This window comes from Euleptes europaea, chromosome 13 (assembly GCF_029931775.1).
Source record: "Euleptes europaea isolate rEulEur1 chromosome 13, rEulEur1.hap1, whole genome shotgun sequence".
NCBI classification, from domain to species: Eukaryota; Metazoa; Chordata; class Lepidosauria; order Squamata; family Sphaerodactylidae; genus Euleptes; species Euleptes europaea.
The window spans coordinates 20,419,736-20,441,069 of NC_079324.1; the positions used below are offsets into that span (position 1 = coordinate 20,419,736).

Here is a 21,334-nt window from a genome sequence, read left to right on the forward strand (position 1 = left end):
AAGCACTGGGTTATTACTGAGCCATGGGGTGACATCACATCCTGACGTTTACTAGGCAGACTATGTTTACGGGGTGGTTTGCTTTCCCCAGTCGTCTACACTTTACCTCGGAAGGATGGAAGGCTGAGTCAACCTTGAGCCAGCTACCAGAAACCGACTTTTGTCGGGATCAAACTCAGGTCGTGAGCAGAGCTTTTGACTGCAGTACTGCAGCTTACCACTCTGCGCCCTGGGGCTCTTAACTTATAATGAACCTGCTTTCAAACCCCAAATTGAACAGTTTTTTTTAATGTACTTGCAAAAACAAAACAAAAAAAGCACCAGTACTTCACAATGAACAGTTTTCTCTGTTGGATCAGAGGATTCCAAGTTTTCGGAAGCCGCGCAGACACTGCTGACCTGGATAGAACGCGGGGAAGTGAACAGACGAAGCGCAAACAACTTCTACTCCATGATCCAGTCGGTCAACAGCCACATTCGCCGGCTTATGAATGAGAAAGCTGCCCACGAGAAGGACATGGAGGAAGCAAAGGAGAAATTCAAGTTTGCGCTCTCGGGGATTCTTGCCCAGTGTAAGTGTGTGGCTTGGAACCAAGGCTCCAAAGTCTCCTGCAATGGGAATGTTGCATTTCTGCTTCATTTTTCCTCTTGGAAGGGTTGTGTGTTTGAATGAATGAAAGAACGAGACCTAGATCGAGACCATACAGTCCCTTTAGGAAGGAAAGTTTTTCTTGTGAATTTCTAAACCTCTCCCATCCTGGATAGGTAAAGGTAGTCCCCTGTGCAAGCACCGGGTCATTACTGACCCATGGGGTGATGTTACATCACGACGTTTAGTAGGCAGACTATGTTTACTGGGGTGGTTTGCCATTTCCTTCCCCAGTCGTTGACACTTTACCCCCAGCAAGCTGGGTACTCATTTTACCGACCTGGGGAGGATGGAAGGCTGAGTCAACCTTGACCTGGCAACCTGAAACCGACTTCCATCGGGATTGGTTGTGAGCAGAGCTTTTGACTGCAGTACTGCAGCTTTACCACTCTGCGCCACGGGGCTCCTGCCACCATGGATACCCAATAACAAAACGAACAGCTCCAAGATCAGAGGAAAGCTTATGTCCCAGTAGTCTCATTCTGGAAATGAAATCACTGGACAAAGGGGGAAGTAGAGCAGGGCTCAAGCTGCTCAGATACCTGCGCCTAGAGGCTACCAGTGAGCCAGAGCAGACATCCTGTGCTCACAGCTGCCAAGACAGTTAGAGAGTGAACACATGTGAAGTTGCCTTTTACTGAGTCAGACCGTTGGTCTGTCAAGGTCAGTACTGTCTACTCAGACTGGTAGCAGCTCTCCAGGATCTCAGGTGGTGATCTTTCACATCATCTACTACCTGATCCGTTTTAACTGGAGATGCCAGGGATGGAATCTGGGACCTTCTGCATGCCAAGCAGATGCTATGAGCTATGGCCCCTCCTGAAAATTGACCAGCTAATACCTCTGAATGTTAGTTGAAGCCGGCTCCTAACTTTGCAAGCCTCTTTTGAAGGGAAGGCACCCCGAAAGTGCCTTGGGGAAAGCACACACGGTGCTTTGAGGGAAGATGCATACAGTGTCTTGAGTTCCAGAGATCAATCTGAATTGCCCCAGTGATCTCTGTTTTATTAAGGAATATTACAATGGATAGCAAAGGTCAGTCAGTGATCACACAATGGAACTTAGGCAAGGCATACCACAATTAATTATTAATGAGATCAAAAGGAAAGAAAGACAATGATACATTCTATCTTGAAGCCAGCATCCTTTGAGCAAACATTGGCTGTCTGTTACATAGAATGATTGGATTACCTGAAGCAAATCCCTTTAAGGTTACTGAGGTAAGGAGGTCACTATACAGTCAGTGAACTTTGGCCAGGAGAATTCCATAGACCCAGAATTTGTTATGACCAATATTTCAATATGGCAAGAATCAGGGTTCTGTGGAACCAATATTAAAATGGCGAGGGTGTGCCCAGCCGCCAATAATTAAGTTTCATAAATCTCTATATCTCACCTTTTTCCTTTTTATATTGCGAGAGCAATTTATATGCATATGGAAGATGGTCTCTGGCTAGGTATAGGACCTTTGGGGCAGGGAAAAATAGCTGGTTGCCTTGCTAAAATGAAGTAGGGGTACTTTGTAGAACACAACAACTGGTTACATAGAGAATTAAGAAACAAGGGTCATACATATTAAAGCAACACATATTTTATACTGATTCACAGCCTACATGACGCCTACGAAGTCCAGAATGGTTGAACGAAATTCTTGCTGTTCATGATTTAACGCAGCAAGAGCGGTAGAGGTTACATTAAGTCTTTTTGTTAAAGAACATGCAATGGCTGAGATTTGACAATGATTATAAACAGCTAAACCAGGCACGCCTACCAATGAGGTGGCCAGAGCAACATATTCAGCTTGAGACAAAAGATGAACGTTGGAGTCACATTGTGCATCTAATATTTGTGATTCCCGTTTTGACTTTTGAATGCTAAGATTATTTTTATCAGTAAGTAAGATGGAGAATCGGCTAAGACAACATTGTACTGCTGACAAATTGGCAGGAACATAATTAAAAGTTCGCTGTCCACATGTAGAAAACCCATCCAGATGGCAAAGAAATATAGGCATAATTTTGATACATAATTTTGATACATTGATACATTTTGAGGTTTAAAATAGTTCCATAAGATGAACACCCTCCAGAAGCCTTAGAGGAGGTACAATTTATCATGTGAACACAGGAAATGTTTTCTTGTAAGGCAACAAAAGGAGTATATAAGGAGAAAGCATCTGCGGGGAGTTTATAAGACTAGTTAGCTTAGGGTAGAATATTGAATATCAGATTCATTTAGAAATTTACAGGATATTTACATACAGGAATACAAACAAGCAAAAATGAGATACATTAAATACATTAAACGTTCCCAGATTTTAAATTGTAGGTGATCAGCAAAACTGACAGCTTGAACTCTTTGACTTAACATAATACACAAAATTGTCACTGAATTAGCACTGAGCTGAGCAAAAATTCTCAAAATTAACAGTTAAATGATTAAGAGCAAATAAAACTATGTTCAGTTATGATTATATCCACTTCTGATGTGAAGGTCCACATTTCAACCTTTTTTAATTGTTTTTGTAGAACTGTTTTTTTCAAGAAACAGTTCTACAACAGTCTGGGCAGTAGAAATGTATGGAATTCCATGGCATAGCTTGATATCTCATTGTGTACAAAATGTTTGAAATGCTTGGGATACATATGTAGGGGGCATTATCAGTGATGCAAGGGGCAGTCCCTTGCAGTTGGTATTACATAATGAAAATATATGGAAGATCATTCCCTTTCTTCGGCGGGAGTAGCTGGTGTCAGAAGTGGGATGAGGTGAGAAACTTTGTACAGAACAAAAACACAAAGATTAAAACATGTAAAATCAACAATAAAACACAAAATAGTCAAGCACTTGAGCAAAGGGAGATAAATTGAATCTATAAAATTTGGTTTTGTAAGAAAAACAAGTGAAGGGTTCCTTTTTTCAGTTGCTTTGCCCCTTCCAGATAACGTCAGAGGGCGGAGACCAGCAGGGAGGCTGCAGCAGTTTAACCCGTGTTGCTGCATGCCAGGAGTTCTCCTGCCTGGAGATGGCATAGAGGAGTACTGGAGGAGCCTGCAGCAGGGAGGTCCACCAGTAGTTGCTGTGGCTCGAGAGCAGAGGCCTGCATACTTAAGGATAGACATATTAGTGGCTGAAAAGGTGCTCTGCGAGAGCATTGCACCTTGAAGCAGAGCAAACAAGACATATGATAAAGACCAGTTACAGTTGGCAGGATAGGAGATCCTAAAGCAGATTGACATAATTAATCAAGGCAATATACATATTTATAAAATAAATTGAAAAAAGGTGTCTCTCTCTCACACTGCTAGAGGATAGAAAGCAAGATTCCTGAGGGGTCCTTTTAGGGGAACCCTAGCATACATGAAATTAAAACAAAGATGTATTCAAAAGGGAAAGGAAACAAAAATAAACAAAGAGCCTCTGGTTAAAAAAAACACTGAAAACAAGTAAAAATACTTACCAAGAAGGGTAGAGTGTACAAACTTAACAATAGCTTTCCAAAATAAAAAAGACAAACTTTTTTTAAAAAAAAACTTGTGTTGCCGGTTGGCTGAACATGACAGAGAGGCGTGATGCCCAAGAGCATGTACAAAATGCCGTATGGTAAGGCAGCCACAATTGTAGTAGCAAAACAAAATTCAATTTGACACCTTTCCAAATTAAAACTAAAATTTCCAAAACAAAGCTCTTCCTTAGATGTCATGTGTAATTTGCAAGCAAGTGTGAAAGGTTCCTATGAGAGAAGGAACGGGGGTGAGAGTAACAAAAAGGAGGGCAAAGGGACTGTGTCTCTGTGCATGTGCAGAGCGCCGAGGACAGTGAGCGGCACAAACAAAAGATTGTTGAGGGCTTGTTCTTGAAAGCAAACACACACAAAACAGGACAAAAGATTGGAGGCAGGACAGAAGAGGCTACTCCCTGCCTCTCAATTCTTTGACAATTCAAAATACATTCTGAGTGCCAATTAATTTTCAAAACAAAATCATAAAAGCAAGAACTATTTGATTATGGTACTTATGAATTAAAAGCAAAATGCATTCTTAAAATAGTAATAACCTATCTATATAAAACTACTCAAAATGGGAGAAAATCTGCTCATGAGATGAAATGATGACCCATGACAGCACTGTACAAAAAGGTTGGACTTTATACCATGAGCATTTCATTGTAGTAAGAACAAACTTTAAAATTAGCCAATTACAAAAGACCAATAAAAAATGAAGCTGCAATGTCTTATGCATGTTAGAATCTTTAGGCAAATTATAAAGACATGTAGTAGTCAAACAAATATATAGAGCTCCCACAGGGAAAACTGAAGGCGAGAGCAAAATAGAGCACGTGTCTCTGTACATGTACAGAGAGTCATGCTCACAAAGTTATAATAGGTTTAGATCGGACACATAAACAAAAAACTTCCATGGGGATTGCTTTAAGCCCCATGCTATACAAATTTCAGTTTTTACCAAATTGGAACCAGAACTTAATGTCTTTTTTCTTTTGATAATCCAAAGTTACAATAGAAGTCAACCTGAGGAAAAATTTGCCTCTAATAAGAGCAGCAATTCCCAGGTGAGAGAGGGAGATTCTGCATATTTCTAGACAATTCAAAAACCATTCACCAAGTTCCTATTAAAAAATCCCATTCTGTGGCTTCTGACTGCAGTCTTAGGCAAAAGGCCATTCCTACAATTTTACTTTCTCAAATACCTACTTCTCTATACATCTATGCAAAATGAAGCAAATGGAGGAAACATATTACTGAAAGCATATTACTAAAAATATATTACTAAACTCATATTACTAAAAATATATTACTAAACATATTACTAAACATATCACTGCGCAGTAATACACATTAAAAGTAAAATGCATAACTTATATTCTATACTTAAACCATAATGCAAAATAAGCAGGTTAAAAGAGACTAAGTGATAGATAACTGTCCTGAAATTCATATCACACAAGAACTGTAGCAAGACTTTTATTAATCCATGGTACCTTAAGGATTAACAAAAACCCTGTTTAGAAAATTTTAGAATTTTTGTCTTGCCAATTTTTGTTCCTTTTCTACCAAAACGTGTTTTTATTCTTAGTTTTCTTCATGAACTGACATTAAAAAAGCTGGGCGGGCTTTTTTGAAATGCCATTCACTGTTGTTCCAAGTGAACATTCTAAATGGTACAGAGACATATATTCAACCATGAAAACACATACACAATACCATTTCCTACAAGGAGAAAACACACTATATAATTATTTCCTTCCTGTGCCAGATAGACTTCTCTGAGCCAAGGAGGTTTCACTACAATTGCAAACCATGACTAAAACCTACACATTTTCAATATTAGACAAAAGTTAGATTAGAAAGGACAAAAACAAATTTCCTTGCTGAAGAGGCTCAGTTTCCTTCATTCACCTGTAAATGAAGAGTTAAACATTGGCTGATTTGGGTACACATCCTCTGACTGGAGAGGTTCAATTTCTATTGAACATCATGACATATAAAAAGATTGCAATATTTTCAAATAGCAACAACATTAAAGTAAAGGTGATCATAATGGGTTACCCAACTATAAATATATCTTCAGATTGCTAGCAATAACTTTAAATTAGACAAATAGGTCAAGAGTAGACAACACATTCACACTGCCATTCATTCAAGAAAGAGACTCAAAATTGGAGAAACGAACTGTTCCACTGGGTTGCTTGTTCAGGATAGCTCTATAAATCTTGTTTGCTGCAAAAGAAAGTATTGAAAACATTTTAGCCATCAACAATAACTTGAAATGAATTGAAAACTTTAGACCCATAGGGTATGGATTTTTTCCTTTTCCTGTATTCTCAAGGAGGTGGCACCTCTGTGACTGGAATTTTTAAAAAAGCCCAAAGGGCACATTGGGTGCTGGCTGTCAAAGTTACCTGAGCCAGCTGATCTTGTGTTTCCAATGTAGAAAACTGCCCTTTACCTGCCATGTGATCTGTTGTCCTTGCTTCACTAAAAACTGAATGAGAAAGAGGGGCATAATTAATTTGAATATTTCCCTGTGCATCCTGCTCATATGTGATAGGAAATACCTCCAACAATTCTGCCAGTCCCTTAGCCTCCACCTTGCCATTCTCTGTCACTCCTTCCACCATTTGTTCAAAGGCATTTTTGATCACAGGACCTAGAGGACTTGCGTTTTTTTTTCCCTCCTGAGGAGGATTTGAGCACTCAGGAAGTGCCGATAGAGGAGCTACTACAAGTAACTGATACTGAGATGGAGGGGAGACAATTGATAAGGTGAGGAGAGGACTGTCAGAGGGACCAAATTTCTCAATGGCATACCGACACAAATGCCAGAGCTGCAGAATATGAATGGATGCTCTTGGCTCAGTGTGAAGAACCTTTCCTATTTTTTCCCAATCTTAGGGATCCTTGTTCAGGGTACCAAGGACACTGTTCCCCTATTTCTTGAACCAGCTGAGAAAGCTGTGAGCTGGAAATGCTCTGTCCTATCTTCTCTAAAAGATAGCTCAATTCCTCCACATGCCTCTGCTGTCCAGCAGAGAGGAAGGAGCCCATACTTACCTGGGATTCTGTAAACAGAATGAAGGGTGCACCTCGAAGCCCTTGCCTGGTGAAGTAAGCGGGCTTGCATCAAATCCCTGTTCGGGCGCCAGATGAAGGGAAGGCGCCCCGAAAGTGCCTTGGGGAAAGCACGCACAGTGCTTTGAGGGAAGACGCATAGAGTCTTGAGTTCCAGAGATCAATCTGAATTGCCCCAGTGATCTCTCAGTTTTATTAAGGAATATTACAATGGATAGCAAAAGTCAGTCAGTGATCACACAATGGAACTTAGGCAAGGCATACCACAATTAATGATTAATGAGATCAAAAGGAAAGAAAGACAATGATACATTCTATCTTGAAGCCAGCATCCTTTGAGCAAACATTGGCTGTCTGTTACATAGAATGATTGGATTACCCTAAGATAATCTCTTTAAAGTTACTGAGGTAAGGAGGTCAGTATACAGTCAGTGAACTTTGGCCAGGAGCATTCCATAGACCCAGAATTTGTTATGACCAATATTTCAATATGGCAAGAATCAGGGTTCTGTGGAACCAATATTAAAATGGCGAGGGTGTGCCCAGCCACCAATAATTAATTAAGTTTCAAAAATCTCTACACTCTTTTCCTTCTGTGTACACACACAAGGGATCTGATTGTAATTTCTCTCTGCAACATTTCCTGCCTAGCCCTACCTTTCCACAGGCTGCTTCTGTGTTAACAGTAGCCTTGTACCTTTTGGAGATTGTTGAGGATGTAGGCAGCAAAGGTAGGTCTATGGCATCTTTCTGTCTGTTTGAGTCTCTGCAGGTCATCTTTCTAAATGGCAGATTTAAGTCCAAGGTAATGTAATATTACTGCATTCCCTCATTTATTTATTTATATTTTAGATTTCTATCCCGCCTCTCCCCCTCTACTGCGGGGCTTACATTCACTCCTGGAATGTTTAGTGTTTTTTTCCCCCCAAACCCTAGGTGTGCTCTTTTTTTCTTTTTTCTTTTTTACATTGCCACATTGCTGATCAGGATTTGGCCCCAGGAATGAGGTCATATTTACATTAACATCCTTCAGTTCTCTCTTCTTCATTCTCTGGAGCTGAGTAATTAACCAACTAAGTCCCTGGAGATGGCAGCATTGCAGTGAATGTGCAGAGTCTTGCACCTGGGCCTTGATTTCTGTTCTTAAGGTTACTTTGTTGTGGATGACAGTGCAGTATGCCCTTCATTCTCCCGCGGTTACCAAGAGAGCTCTGTAATTCTGAATTCTGCGTAGCTTGGATTTCAAACCGTTTAATTTCTGCTAATGTAAAACAAATACCTGGTGCTGGAAGTCCAGAAGAAGGTATGGTACAAGTTTTAGAGTTAGTAGTCATTGAGGGAGCAAGAGGAATGAATCCTCAGTCTGAATCCCTTCATGATGTTGGCAATAACCACTGTTTAAGCTGAATAAAAGTAATTATTCCATAAAATGAACACAAGAAGCTGCCTTATACTGAATCAGACCCTTGGTCCATCAAAGTCAGTATTGTCTCCTCTGACCGACAGCGGCTCTCCAGGGTCTCAAAGGTCTTTCCCATCACCTACTTGCCTAGTCCCTTTAACTTGAGATGCTGGGGATTGAACCTGGGACCTTCTGCATGCCAAGCAGATGCTCTACCACTGAGCCACAGGCTCTCCACATAAATCAACCAGAACCCTTTGGCTTGAACAGTGGAAAAGTTGCAGGAATAAATTTTATCTCTTTGCACAGAGTCTCATCTAAAGTTTGGCCAGAAGTTTGTGACATATTATTCTGTTAATTCATGTACAATACATTTTAATTCAATTTGAAATGGAATGGATGATATTTTCAAAAATAATTATATTTATAAACATATAGGAAAACAACAGGAATGCCAGCAAATAGAGGATGTAAATTGGCCTATAATGAAATTTAGGAAGTGGTGGGAGGTGTGTGTGTGGGGAAAATCTCTGTTAATCTGTGAGGTATGGGGTAACACATCACAGTTATCAGGTTAGTATCAAGGTTGTGTATACTTTGTTTAAAACAATTCATCAGAATTTAGTACCAGAACTCTTTTGGTTTTGAGACTTTCATAAACTATGCAGATTTGCGGATGGACAGGTTTTGCATGATTTCTGAATGCCGTGGTGAATGAAACAAGAACAAAACTTGCCTTCCTGGTCACTGGAAATCAGACTCAGCCCCCTCAAGCTTCTGAGGATTTTAAAATGTGCAGTACCCATCAGCTTTCAAGGTTTTATCCTTGCAGCAGTGAGGAGTAGTAACTTAGTTTTTAGAAATGAAAGCCAAGATTCCCAAGTGCTGAATTCGGTGTGTAGTACCAATCTGCAGTTACGAAGTCCTGCAATACACAGTTCTGATTATGACCCTTAATTGTGAAGTGGAGGGATGTACCTCTAGCCAAATGTCAGATTTCATATCAGTGACGGTTGCTTCCCCATTGAGTTTCCAGAAAAGCTCCTTTTTTGGGGTGTGTTCCTACATTTCATTGTGGCCTTCCTTCTCATCAAGACCATTTCCTTAATTGGCCTGGGCACTTCTGCTTGACTGGGGGGAGGGAGAGAATCGACAGAACTTGCCTGTTTCACTGCTTGATCCACAGTGTGGGCCTCAGAAGTCCCTGCATCTTCCCGGGGCACCATCTCAGTTGTGGCCTCCACCCAGTAAAGACTCATAACAAACCGGCTGCCTGCTTGAACCCGCTCTCTTACTCCTGTACTCCTTTCTCTTGCCCTCTCTGGATGATATTGTGGCCTGGTTCTGCCTGCCGATTTGAAACCGCAGTCGAGCAGATAGTGGCCGTGTACCATTCTGCCTCCAAACAAAAGGCTTGGGATCATTTCACGAAAGCGCAGCGTAAGAACATCAGCGTGTGGTGTAAGCAAGCCGAGGTTGGTACCTTCTTTTATTTTTATTTTGTTAGCTCCTTTTGGCCCGCAGTCTTGCTCATCAGATGGATTTGTCTAGTCCTGCCCTGAAGGGTGAGTTGCAGCACAGGTGGAGGTAAGATCGTAACAAAATGCAAACCTGGAAGGTTGAGCGGAGGGGGAGACGGGCCCTTCATAAACACTGTTGGGAAGTAGCCAGGAATAGCAACGGATCATGAACCATCAGTGAAATCCTATGCCGAGTTCAAGCCCCACGATTTCAGTGGGCTTAGACTGGAGGAACTTGGCATAGGATTGTACTGGACGTGCTAGTTGGAGTAGCGTTAAGGAATTTTTTTGCATCTTTGTACAGGAGGTTGTAATGCTGCTTTGGTGAAAAAAAGAAGAGTTGGTTTTTATATGCCAACTTTCTCTACCACTTAAGGAAGAATCAAAACAGCTTACAATCACCTTCCCTTCCCCTCTGCACCCTGTGAGGTAGGTGGGGCTGAGAGAACTGTGACTAGTCCAAGGTCACCCAGCTGGCTTCATGTGTAGGAGAGAGGAAACAAATCCAGTTCATCAGATTAGCGTCTGCCGCTCTTGTAAAGGAGTGGGGAATCAAACCCTTTTCTCCAGATCAGAGTCCACTGCTCCAAACCACCACTCTTAACCACCACACACTCTGGCTCTCCTGAAAAAGTAGATTTGGGCTTTTGGGAGCACCACAGTAGCTATTTAGAAACTTCTCTTGTTCGTGGAGACCACTGACAGCTCACGAGGTACGGACACTATCGAGGAAGGAAGTTGTAGCAGAGGCTGGGTATCTGTAAATAATCATTCTGAATTGCAATAACCATTCTACTATGGGCACTGAGGTACAGGTAGTCCCTCTCTCTAGCCCCTGAAGATACCAGATGAAGAACTGTCAGGTATGGTTTTACAAGGCTCTGTTGTTGAAGGGGTTTAAGTCTCTGATCCATCAAGCGTATCCTAAATCAGCAATACTGGCCGATGGTGTGAAGGGCGTGCTACTGAAGTCTGCAACAGCAATACCAAACATGCCAGGCTTATTTTGAGGGAAGCCCCAGTGGTGGTGATTTGTGCAGACAAATCCATTTTGAGACGTTCCAAAGAACCTTTGAAAAGTTTCGTTCGTGTGCTTGGCTAGCAGGCCTTCAGGGCAGCACAGGCACGGGACATGACAGAAGGAACCAGCACACGGTGGAGGTCGAATTTCTCTTTCCCTTTTCTCCCCAGTGCCTCTGCTCATTGACCCGCATAATGGGTTGGGAGACCGTGATGTGCCTTTGGGCTTCAGCAGGCTAGGCTTGAACCAGAAAGGTAGTTTTATGGAGGGGTGACTCTTGCATTCAGCCTCAGAAACCTCAGCGGCAGTGTCTGCTTTCATACTGTGCTCAAAACTTTCCTGACTCACCCGGTGAGAAATCTGCTACCCTTTGTGTCCATAACCAAGGGATGAAAGCAGCAGGACTCGTGTAAGTCATAGCAGACCAATTTTTTTTAAAGTTGGGGGTACCTTGCAAATTGTGGCAAGCTCAGGTAAGTTATGGTGGCAGGTAACCCCATCGCATACGGCAGTACTTGTCCCGTGGGAGTCTTCTTCTGGAATAGTGCCGGGGAGTGGTGAAGTAAAAGGAAATGTTGACTTTGGCCAGCCTTCCCTGCAGAGTAATCCGTACGTTTGCAGTGAAGCCATGTTTGCGGTTTAGTCAATCTTGAGCACTTTTAAGTCCCAGTCTGTGTTCGCCAACAATGAAGCTAGATGAGGAAGGAGCAGGAACCTGAGCTTCAAAAGACGAGTTTGTATCTGTAGTCTTAAAAGAGTTTGCCTGCGTGGTTGTTACCAGATCTCTTCTGCTCCATCTGCTCCCACGTTGCCTCCGTCCATCATAGAGACTGGTCCCGCTTTTGAAAGCAGAGCAGAGAATACCCCCAGGATAACATCCAAGGATTTTGCTGAACATGACCCTCCTATGTGGAAAACAGACAGGGAATACATTCCTTAGATGAAGAACATTCAAATAGGACAGAATTAATATATGTTCTCATGAACAAGCCCTGCAGGCATAGCAGACAGTGTTACCTATGCTCCTGGGAACAAAGGCTTACCAAATATCAAAGTGGCAGGTCTCACAAGAGTTGAGCAGGTGTAATAAACCACAAACAGGTTATAGGTCAGGGTGTTTGTCAGGCTAGCTTAGCTCACAAGGAGGACAGTGCATTGGTACTACTAGGCACGGACTACCCGCAACAATCTAAAGGTTATCCTCTTTCTTTTCCCCTTTCCATCATGCCAGTTAGGTAGGTGCTCTCAAGGTCTCGAGATGGCTTGACGTTTGGTGCAAGAAATAGATCAGTTGTAACAACATTTATCTGCTGGTCAAATGCTTGTAAATAAACTGAACTGGTGCAAGAAATAGTTTATCGAGTGACAGGATGGAGGAATGAGGCTGTCCCCTAATAGCGTTGTGAGGACTTGGACAGAGATGGAAAGAGCTGGCAGTAAAGGGTAGGATGTTGCAGGTGCCCTGGGAGCAGGAACAAACTCCCCCATCCAGCCCTGATGAGCACTTCCGCTTCTTTTTGTATCCAAACATTTTTCCTTGTGCCAGCTGCTGGAGAACAGCAGAACTCTCCTTTGGCGCCCAAGGAAGGCCTTGAGAGTCAGGGGAATTTCTCACCCAGTGCCCAGGGAACAAAGCGAGATGCTCACTTTGCATCTTCCTGCACGAGATCTCCAAAATGACAGACCACCCTTCTACTCTTGGGCATGGCTGTTATAGACTTTGGTTTCCTGGGTGCTCAAGGTGGGCACCTGGGAGGCCTTGGTTAACATCTCAGGTCACTCATGGATTTGAGCCCCGCTTTCAGTCTCTGTCTTTATCACTAATGGTGATGATGAAGATAAAATGACAATTCAAATTATTTTGAATATCATGTGAGTTATATAAGTTACAGTACTTATCTCCAGGGCAGGAAGGGAGAGTTCTAGAATTCCATGCAAAAATGTCCCAAAATCAGTGAGTGAATGTTGTAGAAGTTTGCATCCTCTGACTGCAAATAGGGAACTTGACTGGTGGTGGTATGCTTTGGGCAGTTACCCCTAACATGTAGTCCTTAGCTTTCCTCCCCCTCTAATTCTTTTAACCCTCCTACTTCTGGCAGGTTCTTAGCTGCGATCAGCACGCCGAGTGAATAACAACACTTTCATTTTTTTAAAAACCACTCTTTAAAATTCCAGGAAATCCGTAACATTCACAACGATGAGCTGATGGGTATCCGACGAGAAGAGGAGATGGAAATGTCTGATGATGACACAGAGCCATCAGAGACCAAAGAGACAGAAGAATCAGGTACCCAAAGGACTGTCAGTGCTTGAAAGGCAGCTAGAATTTTCTAATCCAGGGTGGGTGGCCCTCAAGTGTGCATGTTCTCCCTTTTACTGCCAGAGCCTTAGGGTCTTCCACTGGGTGCCAGCGACTTGCTGCAGCCCCATAAACTGGAATAACCTACCTCTGCAAGCACAAATCCATATCTGTGTTGCTACAGATCAGTGATTCTAACATCAAATCCTAAAAGGCACTAGTATTGCTGCACAAAGTCCTGGTCACAGGCAGCCAGCGAATACAGAAAATGTTCTGTTCATCCAGTAGAACGCTCTTGCATGTGCTTACACCAAGCAATGCCGTCCACTTGTAAATCATCCAAATACAATCCAGATTACAATTGTTTTACTAGTACAGAACAAGAATTTGAAGGTACAAGTGGAGCAGGCAGTGAGTCCAGCTGAAGGCTACACATCAAATCACGTGTGTAATACACACGTCATTAAGGGCTTAGAAGGCTTCAGAAAAAAAATCCATTTGTACAGATGGGGGAACACTGAAGGCTTTAAGAGGGGAGTGGACATGTTCATGGAGGAGAGGGCTATTCATGGCTACTAGTCAAAATGGATACTAGTCATGATGCATACCTATTCTCTCCAGGATCAGAGGAGCATGCCTATTATATTAGGTACTTTGGAACACAGGCAGAACAATGCTGTGGCAGTCTTCTTGTTTGTGGGCTTCCTAGAGGCACCTGGTTGGCCACTGTGTGAACAGACTGCTGGACTTGATGGGCCTTGGTCTGATCCAGCAGGGCTTTTCTTATGTTCTTATGAGACCAATCCCAAGGACAGTTAGTGTATCCATCTAGCGAACTCAAAACAAGGGCTGAACAGATAATTTAAAAAATAGCAGTCGAACCACAGAACAAGACGCCTGGGCATGCACGCACTATGTTCAAGGAGTTAAGCACAGTCCTCGTCACACAGACAGGCAGACATTTGCATAACCCATACATAAGCAGAAGAAGACCCACAGATACAAACACTGACCACTCACACTTTTAGGGGTGAAAAGACTCTGGGCTTTCCTGCACCACTGGAGTTTGCTGTCTGCATTCCACTTTGCCTCTGGTCTTCAACATCCCATATCAGGGGCCTGTGGCAATCAGGAGCTAGCGAACCTGGACTGACGGGAAAGCATGCGGGCTGCGTACTATGAACACAATCGCAGATGCTGTTGCTGTTGATCTGCCTGCTGGGAATTGGAGAGGCGAGCCACATGGGACCTTGGGAAAGAAGAATGGCCCCAGAAACTGCCAACCCCAGAACGTCTTTCCAAGTTTCCACCTGGTTTTGTTAACTTGCCAGCCAGGAGGTCCACGAGCATGGCAGGTGGCAGCCAGCAGCAATGGTGGTGGGTGGCAAACGGTGGTGTAAAAGTGGCATGGGATATTGCCAGATCTACAGGAAGCCCCTCTTGAGTTCAGGCAGTGTAGCCGGGTCCTTGGAAGAGAGCTCTTGAAAGGGAGGGAGCTATGTGGCAGCAGTGAATTCATGCCCTTGGGCTGCAAGCTGGGGAAAGCAAAATTGTGGGCTGGGCTTTGGTGTGTGTACACACCTGTCTCTGGGCTTCCCTGGGTCTGTTGGAGAGGCGTCAGTGGATTGATGATGCTGCTCAAAGCAAGAGAGAAAGAGGTAAAGAACCCACACGGCGGGAAAGGAAAAGACAGGCTTGGTAATTTGGCTCATCCAGTGATTGAAGGATGCTCTGCTCACTCCACTCTGATTGAAACTCAGGTAAAGATGGACAGGGTGTAGGAGGTAGCGTTTCTGGGTAGTCTTTCAGAAATAAGCAGAAGAAAGGCCAGGCAGGTTACCTTAACTGGGTTTTATTTTTACTTTAGTATGTGAAAAACAGCAGTCTTCCCCTTATGAATTGAATAATTAAATAAGTAAATTATCGACTTACCTACCTCATTTATATTCCAACTTTCTCCCGAACAGGGACCCGAAGTAGCTTATTCCATTCTCCTTTCCTGCATGTTATCCTCACAACAACCCTGTGAGGTAGGTTAGGCTGGTAATGTGTGACTGGCCCAAGGTCACCCAGCAAAGTTGCCATAGCAGAATGGGGAGTCAAACTTGGGTCTCTCAGATCCCAGTCTGACACTCTCAACTGCTACATCACACGGGGTTTCCCCTGTTCTTGCTGGCTCTGGAAGAAGAGAGACCCCCTCAGTGGAGACCCTTAGTTGCTCCTTGTTTAAAAATGCATCCGCCTCCCAAGCTAAAACTTGTCAGGTTTCACTCAGAGATGCCTGTCTACCACAGTGGTCACTCTGCCTCCTTATTCCCCCCCCAGCTTTAATATCGCAAACAGAATCTCTGAAGGAAGAAAACGATAGCCTACGCTGCCAGCTAGATGCCTACAGGAATGAAGTAGAGCTCTTGAAGCAGGAGCAGGGCAAAGGCCGTGATGAAGACTTGACAAAGGACCAGCAGCTAAAACTCCTTCAGCAGGCTCTGCAAGGCATGCAGCAGGTAGGACTCCTTTGAGACAGGCAAACCCCCCAGCCGCAGCAGTTAAGGAGAATGGGGGTGGTGTGGGAGTGATGACACTCACCTGTCTGACATGAATGGGACCTTGATTTCTCTACTGAGGGAGGAGGACATCTTCAGCAGCGGGTTTTATCACCCTATGCGCAGGGAGGCAGGAGTTAAAAAATCTTCACTTCTCCTTCTCTGGGCTAGGAGCGCCCCCTGCTTTCCAGTTTGATAACTTCCCAAGCAGGATAAATTTAGAACATATGAACTACTAAACTTGAGGAACACTGCGAACAGATAATCAGAACCGGTTAATAACATGGAACTATGAACACATATAACATAGGGGGAATGAATCGAAGATCATCTCCCAACTGTTGGCAACAATTCTTGCTTCAGCTCTGTCGGATCCCTTTCTTCAATTCGTAGCCCTTCATCTTCACCCTGGGCGGGCAAGATGTCCTCCTCCCTCAGTAGAGAAGGGACCCTCACAGGTAAGCTAAGGTCCCATTCTCCAACTGAGCTCGGAGGACATCTTCAGCAGTGGGATCTTCAAAAGTGTACATCAATGGGTGGGTCAAACATCTGTCACTACGTGTTGAAGGACCCTTCTGCCGAAAGCAGCATCCGACGAGGAGAAGGAATCTATCTTGTAGTGACGCGTGAAGGTGGATAGGCTAGACCAAGTTGCCGCTTTACAGATTTCTTCAACTGAGGCCTGTCTGTCGAATGCCGCCGAAGTAGCAGAACTGCAGACTGAGTGGGCGGTAATCCCAGCTGTGTTGATAGCAGAGTTGTATGCATTGCCGAATGCAACGACTGATGGCTATGCTGGACATCTTACTGCCCATGTTAGGAGCAGAAACTGAGATTAACAAGGCGTCAGAACGCCTAACATCTGCCGTCCGACACAGGTAGATCCGTAAGGCCCGTCTCAAGTCCAAAGTGTGCCAATCCTTCTCCCTAGGATGGGAAGGGCGTGGGCAAAAAGATGGTAGGCTAATTTCTTGCTGAAGGTGGAACCTTGAATTTACTTTGGGGATGAAGGTCGGATCTGGGCACAGGACGACCTTGTCCGCGTGGAAAATGCATAACCCCTCTCTAGAGGAGAGAGATCCCAGTTCAGAGAATCTTCTGGCGGAGGTGACCGCCGTAAGAAACAACACCTTCATCCTGAGGAAAGATAAGGACACCTTTCTTAAGGGTTCGAATGGATGCTTTGTTACGCCTGGAGAACTACGTTGAGACGTCAAGTGGGAAACCTGTGGCACACTGGTGGGGACATAGCCGATACCCCTTTCAGGAAGGCGACCACGTGAGGATGTCTGCCGATGGCGAAGCCCTCCAGCTGTGGGATCACAGTAGCTATGGCTGCCACTTGTCTTCTAAGAGTGGATGCCTTCAGTGATTTTACCACTCCATCTTGGAGAAATTCCAGTAGTTTTCCCACAGAGATGGACATCGGATCCAGGTGTTTGCGCTCGCACCACCAGGTGAATGCCCTCCAAGAGAGGTTATAGATTTGCTTGGTAGACTCCTTTCTTGCCTCTTGCATGGTGGAAACCACTTCCGCCGAATATCCTAGCACTAGTAACCGTCTCCTTTCAAGGCCCAGGCGGTCAGTTGCAGCCATGTTGGATCCGGATGTAGTAGAGGACCCTGGTGTAACAGATCCGGAACTGGAGGAAGAGGCCAGGGTTCCTGTTGAGATAGCTCCCTCAGGGTCGAGAACCAAGGTCTTCAGGGCCAGTGCAGGGCGATGAAGATGACCCGAGCCATTTCCTGTCTGACCTTTCGAAGTGCTCTCGGAATGATTGGAAGAGGAGGGAAAGCAAACAGAAGACCCTGAAGCCATGTCGACTCCAGCGCATCTATCCCTTCGGCTCCTGGATGCTTGAATCTTGCGAAGTACCTTGGAGTTTGGTGGTTGTTTGGAGCGGCGAACAGATCCACCGCTGGACTCCCAAACCTCTTTGTTATCTGCAGAAAGACTTGTCTGTCCAGCGACCATTCCCCCTTGTCTATCTGCTGGCGGCTCAGCCAGTCCGCCTGCGTGTTGAGCACCCCTCTGACATGTTCTGCTCGGAGGGAGGCTAAATGGATCTCGGCCCAGCTCAGGATGTTCTCGGCTTCCTTGTGAAGGGAGGAGGAACGAGACCCTCCTTTCTTGTTCAGATGGGCCTTTGCCGCCACGTTGTTCGTTCGAATGAGGACATGTTGATTCTCCAGCAGAGGTTGGAAACGAACTAGTGCGTTCTGGATCGCCCTCAGCTCTAGCTTGTTGATATGGAGACATGTCTCTTCCTTGGTCCACTGGCCTTGAGACATGTGCTGCAGGAGAGTGGCTCCTCACCCTTCCAAGCTGGCGTCCGTGAACAGTTGAATGGACTCTGTCCGAAGATAGCTTTGGCCCTTGGCCAAGTTGAGAGACTTGGTCCACCATTTCAGGTTGACCTTTAGTTGGGGAGGAATGCGAAGCGGCGGATTCCTTTTCAGAACAATCTGTGCCTGGTATGGCTTCAAGAACCACTGTAGACCTCTCATGTGGAAATGAGCCCACGGGACGGAGCCGATGCAGGACACCATTAGTCCCTGCAGCTTGACTAGTGACGAAAGGCCCGTAGATCTGGAGACAATCACTTTCTTTGTTAATGTTGCGATCTTGGCAATTTTGTCCTCTGGGAGAAAGATCATGCCCCGGACCGTATCTATAATCACCCCCAGGTGTCTGATTGACTGCGTAGGCGTAAGGTTGCTTTTGTTCCTGTTCACCAGGAAGCCGTGCTGTTCTAGGGTCGAGAGCACTGTGTTTGTGTGTTGACTGGAGAGTTGCTTGGATGGCGACATCACCAGGATGTCGTCCAGATAAGGAAAGGCATGGATTCCTTCTTCTCTCAAGTGGGCCACTAGAGTCACCAGGACCTTGGTGAACACCCTCGGCGGAGAGGACAGGCCGAATGGGAGAGCCCAGATTTGGTAATGACATCGGTTGTACGAGAACCGCAGGTATTTGCGGTCCTGGGGATGGATCAGAATGTGCATATAGGCTTCTGTTAAATCCACAGAAGTGAGGAACACGTGGGGATGCAGAGCGTCTATGATCGAGCATAGGGTCTCCATCCTGAAACGCTTGAGACAGATGGACCTGTTCACGTGCTTCAGATGTAGAATTGAGCGCCAATCCCCATTTCTCTTGGGCACTGTGAAGAAGTAAGAGTATACCCCTGCGCATTGCTCCGGTAAGGGTACATACTCGATGGCCTTTATGTCCAGAAGGTGCTCTATTGCTTCCCGCGTACGGGTGCGCTTTTCTTGCTTGTAAGAGTGAGAGATGATGAAGCGATCTGGAGGTATTCTGCGGAGCTCCAATTTATATCCGTTGCGTATAATCTTTGCTACCCAGACGTCCATCCGGGTAGATTCCCAGGTCGTGGCGAAGTGTTGGAGTCTTCCGCCCAAAGGATACCGAGCACAGTCATTGCTTACCAGGCTTGTCATTGAATCTGCCAGACTTGTCTTGGGCTTGGTTGAATTGGGATGATTTGTTGAATCTGGATCCCCTGCGAAAGTAGCCTCTTCCGGAGGACCAACTTCCTCTTCTGTTGTCTGTCCTGGGTCGGGCCAGGGTGTGGGAGGTCCGAAAGGGCCGAAAGGATGAATACGATGATCTGCCTTCCTTCTTCAGGTACTTAGGAAGCGCCTTCTTTTTGTCCTTCGTTTCAATAAGAATGTCCTCGAGCTTAGAGCCGAATAGACAATTCCCTTCGAAGGGATAGCCCAGGAGGATCAATTTTGACTCGTTGTCCGCCGACCAGGGTCTAAGCCATAGGGCCCGTCGTGTTACTGAGGTTGCTTGCTAGCGCCCTGGCTGACAAGGTAACCAAGTCCAGAGTGGCATCTGCCAGGAACGTTACCGCCTTGAGGATGCGGTTCAGGCCATCCAACACTCTCCTGTTATCCTGTGGGACCAAATCAATCAATTTACGAGACCACATAATACAAGCCCGAGCCACCAGGGCCGCAGTAGCGGAGGCCTGGATAGATGTAGCGGAAGCCTCATGTGCCTTCCTGGCAGCGTGGCCTGCCTTCCTATCTAGCTGGTCTCTGATGCTGCCTGTACCCGTCCTCAGAGACTAGGCCTGCAGAGTGCAGATCTGCTATCGGAGCTTCAATTATAGGCACTTGCAGAAGCTTCGCTCCCCTGGGTTCCAGGGAATAAAGTTCCTTTACGGAGGCAGGGAACTGTCTGCCTGACAGGGGCCTTTCCCACTCAGCCCTTACTAGGTCTTCAAAGTATTCTGGGAAAGGGACAGAGCATGATTGGGGCCTCAGCCTGGCAAAAAATTCCTAGGTGCCCCTGAATGTGGATTTGCTCTTAGCCGCCTCATTCTTCTCGTCTTCATGTAAGTCTAAAGTTGCCATGACCTTGGAAAGAAGGGCCTGGTAATCCTCCCCTGTGACGAGACTGCTGATCTTGGGGAATAATTCCCCCCCCCCTCGTCTTCTCCTGAGGAGAATTCGCCCTCCTCTCTCTCATTTTCCTCCGAATCTGGCGGGGAAGCCCTGGACCTTCTATGTGGGGGAGAAGTTTTCTTAGCCGCCTTGGAAGAACCGGCATGGCTAAAGTCTCTGGTACAATTCCCCTTCTCATGCCTAGAACGGGTTGATACGGAGGTCCCGGGAGAAGAGGCTCTGGAGCTGGCGATTTTCTGAGGGACAACTCCCCAGCTTTGGAAAATTCCTCCCTGAGGGCTTGCCACATGAGGTTTATCATGGCCCGATTACCCGCACCTCCCACAGAGCAGGGTAACACAGGGGTTGAGGGATTATGGGACCCGGCCGTTGATTCGCCTCCTGCGCCATTCCCTCAGCAGGCTCCTGAAGTGCCGGGATCCGACTCACCCTCGTTGCCCCCTTGGGCCGAACAGGGAGTTGCGGCGGCCATTTTGCTCTCGTCGCCTTTTTGGCTCCGCTTTTCGGGTCCTCTTCGGCGCCTCTTTTCTTTCCGGCCGCCGCCTCCGCGTCGGGCTTGTTTGCCCGCCCGCTCTCCCCACGGGTCTTTGAAGTCGCCCCGAGCGATCTGCGCGGCGAAAGGAGTCCGGAGACCTGTTCCTCGTCTCCGGACATGAGTTCCTCTTGGCCCTCCTCTCTACCAGCCACCATTCTCCTCAGCGCTGAAGCGGGGAGGGAGGGGGGGGTGGGAAGAGAGAGACACACGGCACACCTAGCCTTAACGCCGGGATCGGGGAAGAGGAACAGGGGTAATCAACGCGGGAGGTAAGTAACAAACATGAGGAAATAAATAAATTAGGAATAAGGTATACAAAACGGAGGTATAAGTAAGCTG

The 21,334-nt window shown here is 45.5% G+C and overlaps 1 protein-coding gene across 2 annotated transcripts in view; it reads left to right on the plus strand.

The window, feature by feature from the left end:
- ENOX2 (ecto-NOX disulfide-thiol exchanger 2) overlaps positions 1 to 21,334 on the plus strand; it is a 42,319-nt gene that overhangs the window by 15,401 nt on the left and 5,584 nt on the right. For both annotated transcript variants that reach the window (XM_056859221.1, XM_056859222.1), the window contains exons 7-10: positions 360 to 572; positions 10,009 to 10,115; positions 13,357 to 13,468; positions 15,806 to 15,984. In XM_056859221.1, coding sequence (XP_056715199.1) covers positions 360 to 572; positions 10,009 to 10,115; positions 13,357 to 13,468; positions 15,806 to 15,984 — 611 coding nt within the window. The remainder of the gene's footprint in view (positions 1 to 359; positions 573 to 10,008; positions 10,116 to 13,356; positions 13,469 to 15,805; positions 15,985 to 21,334) is intronic.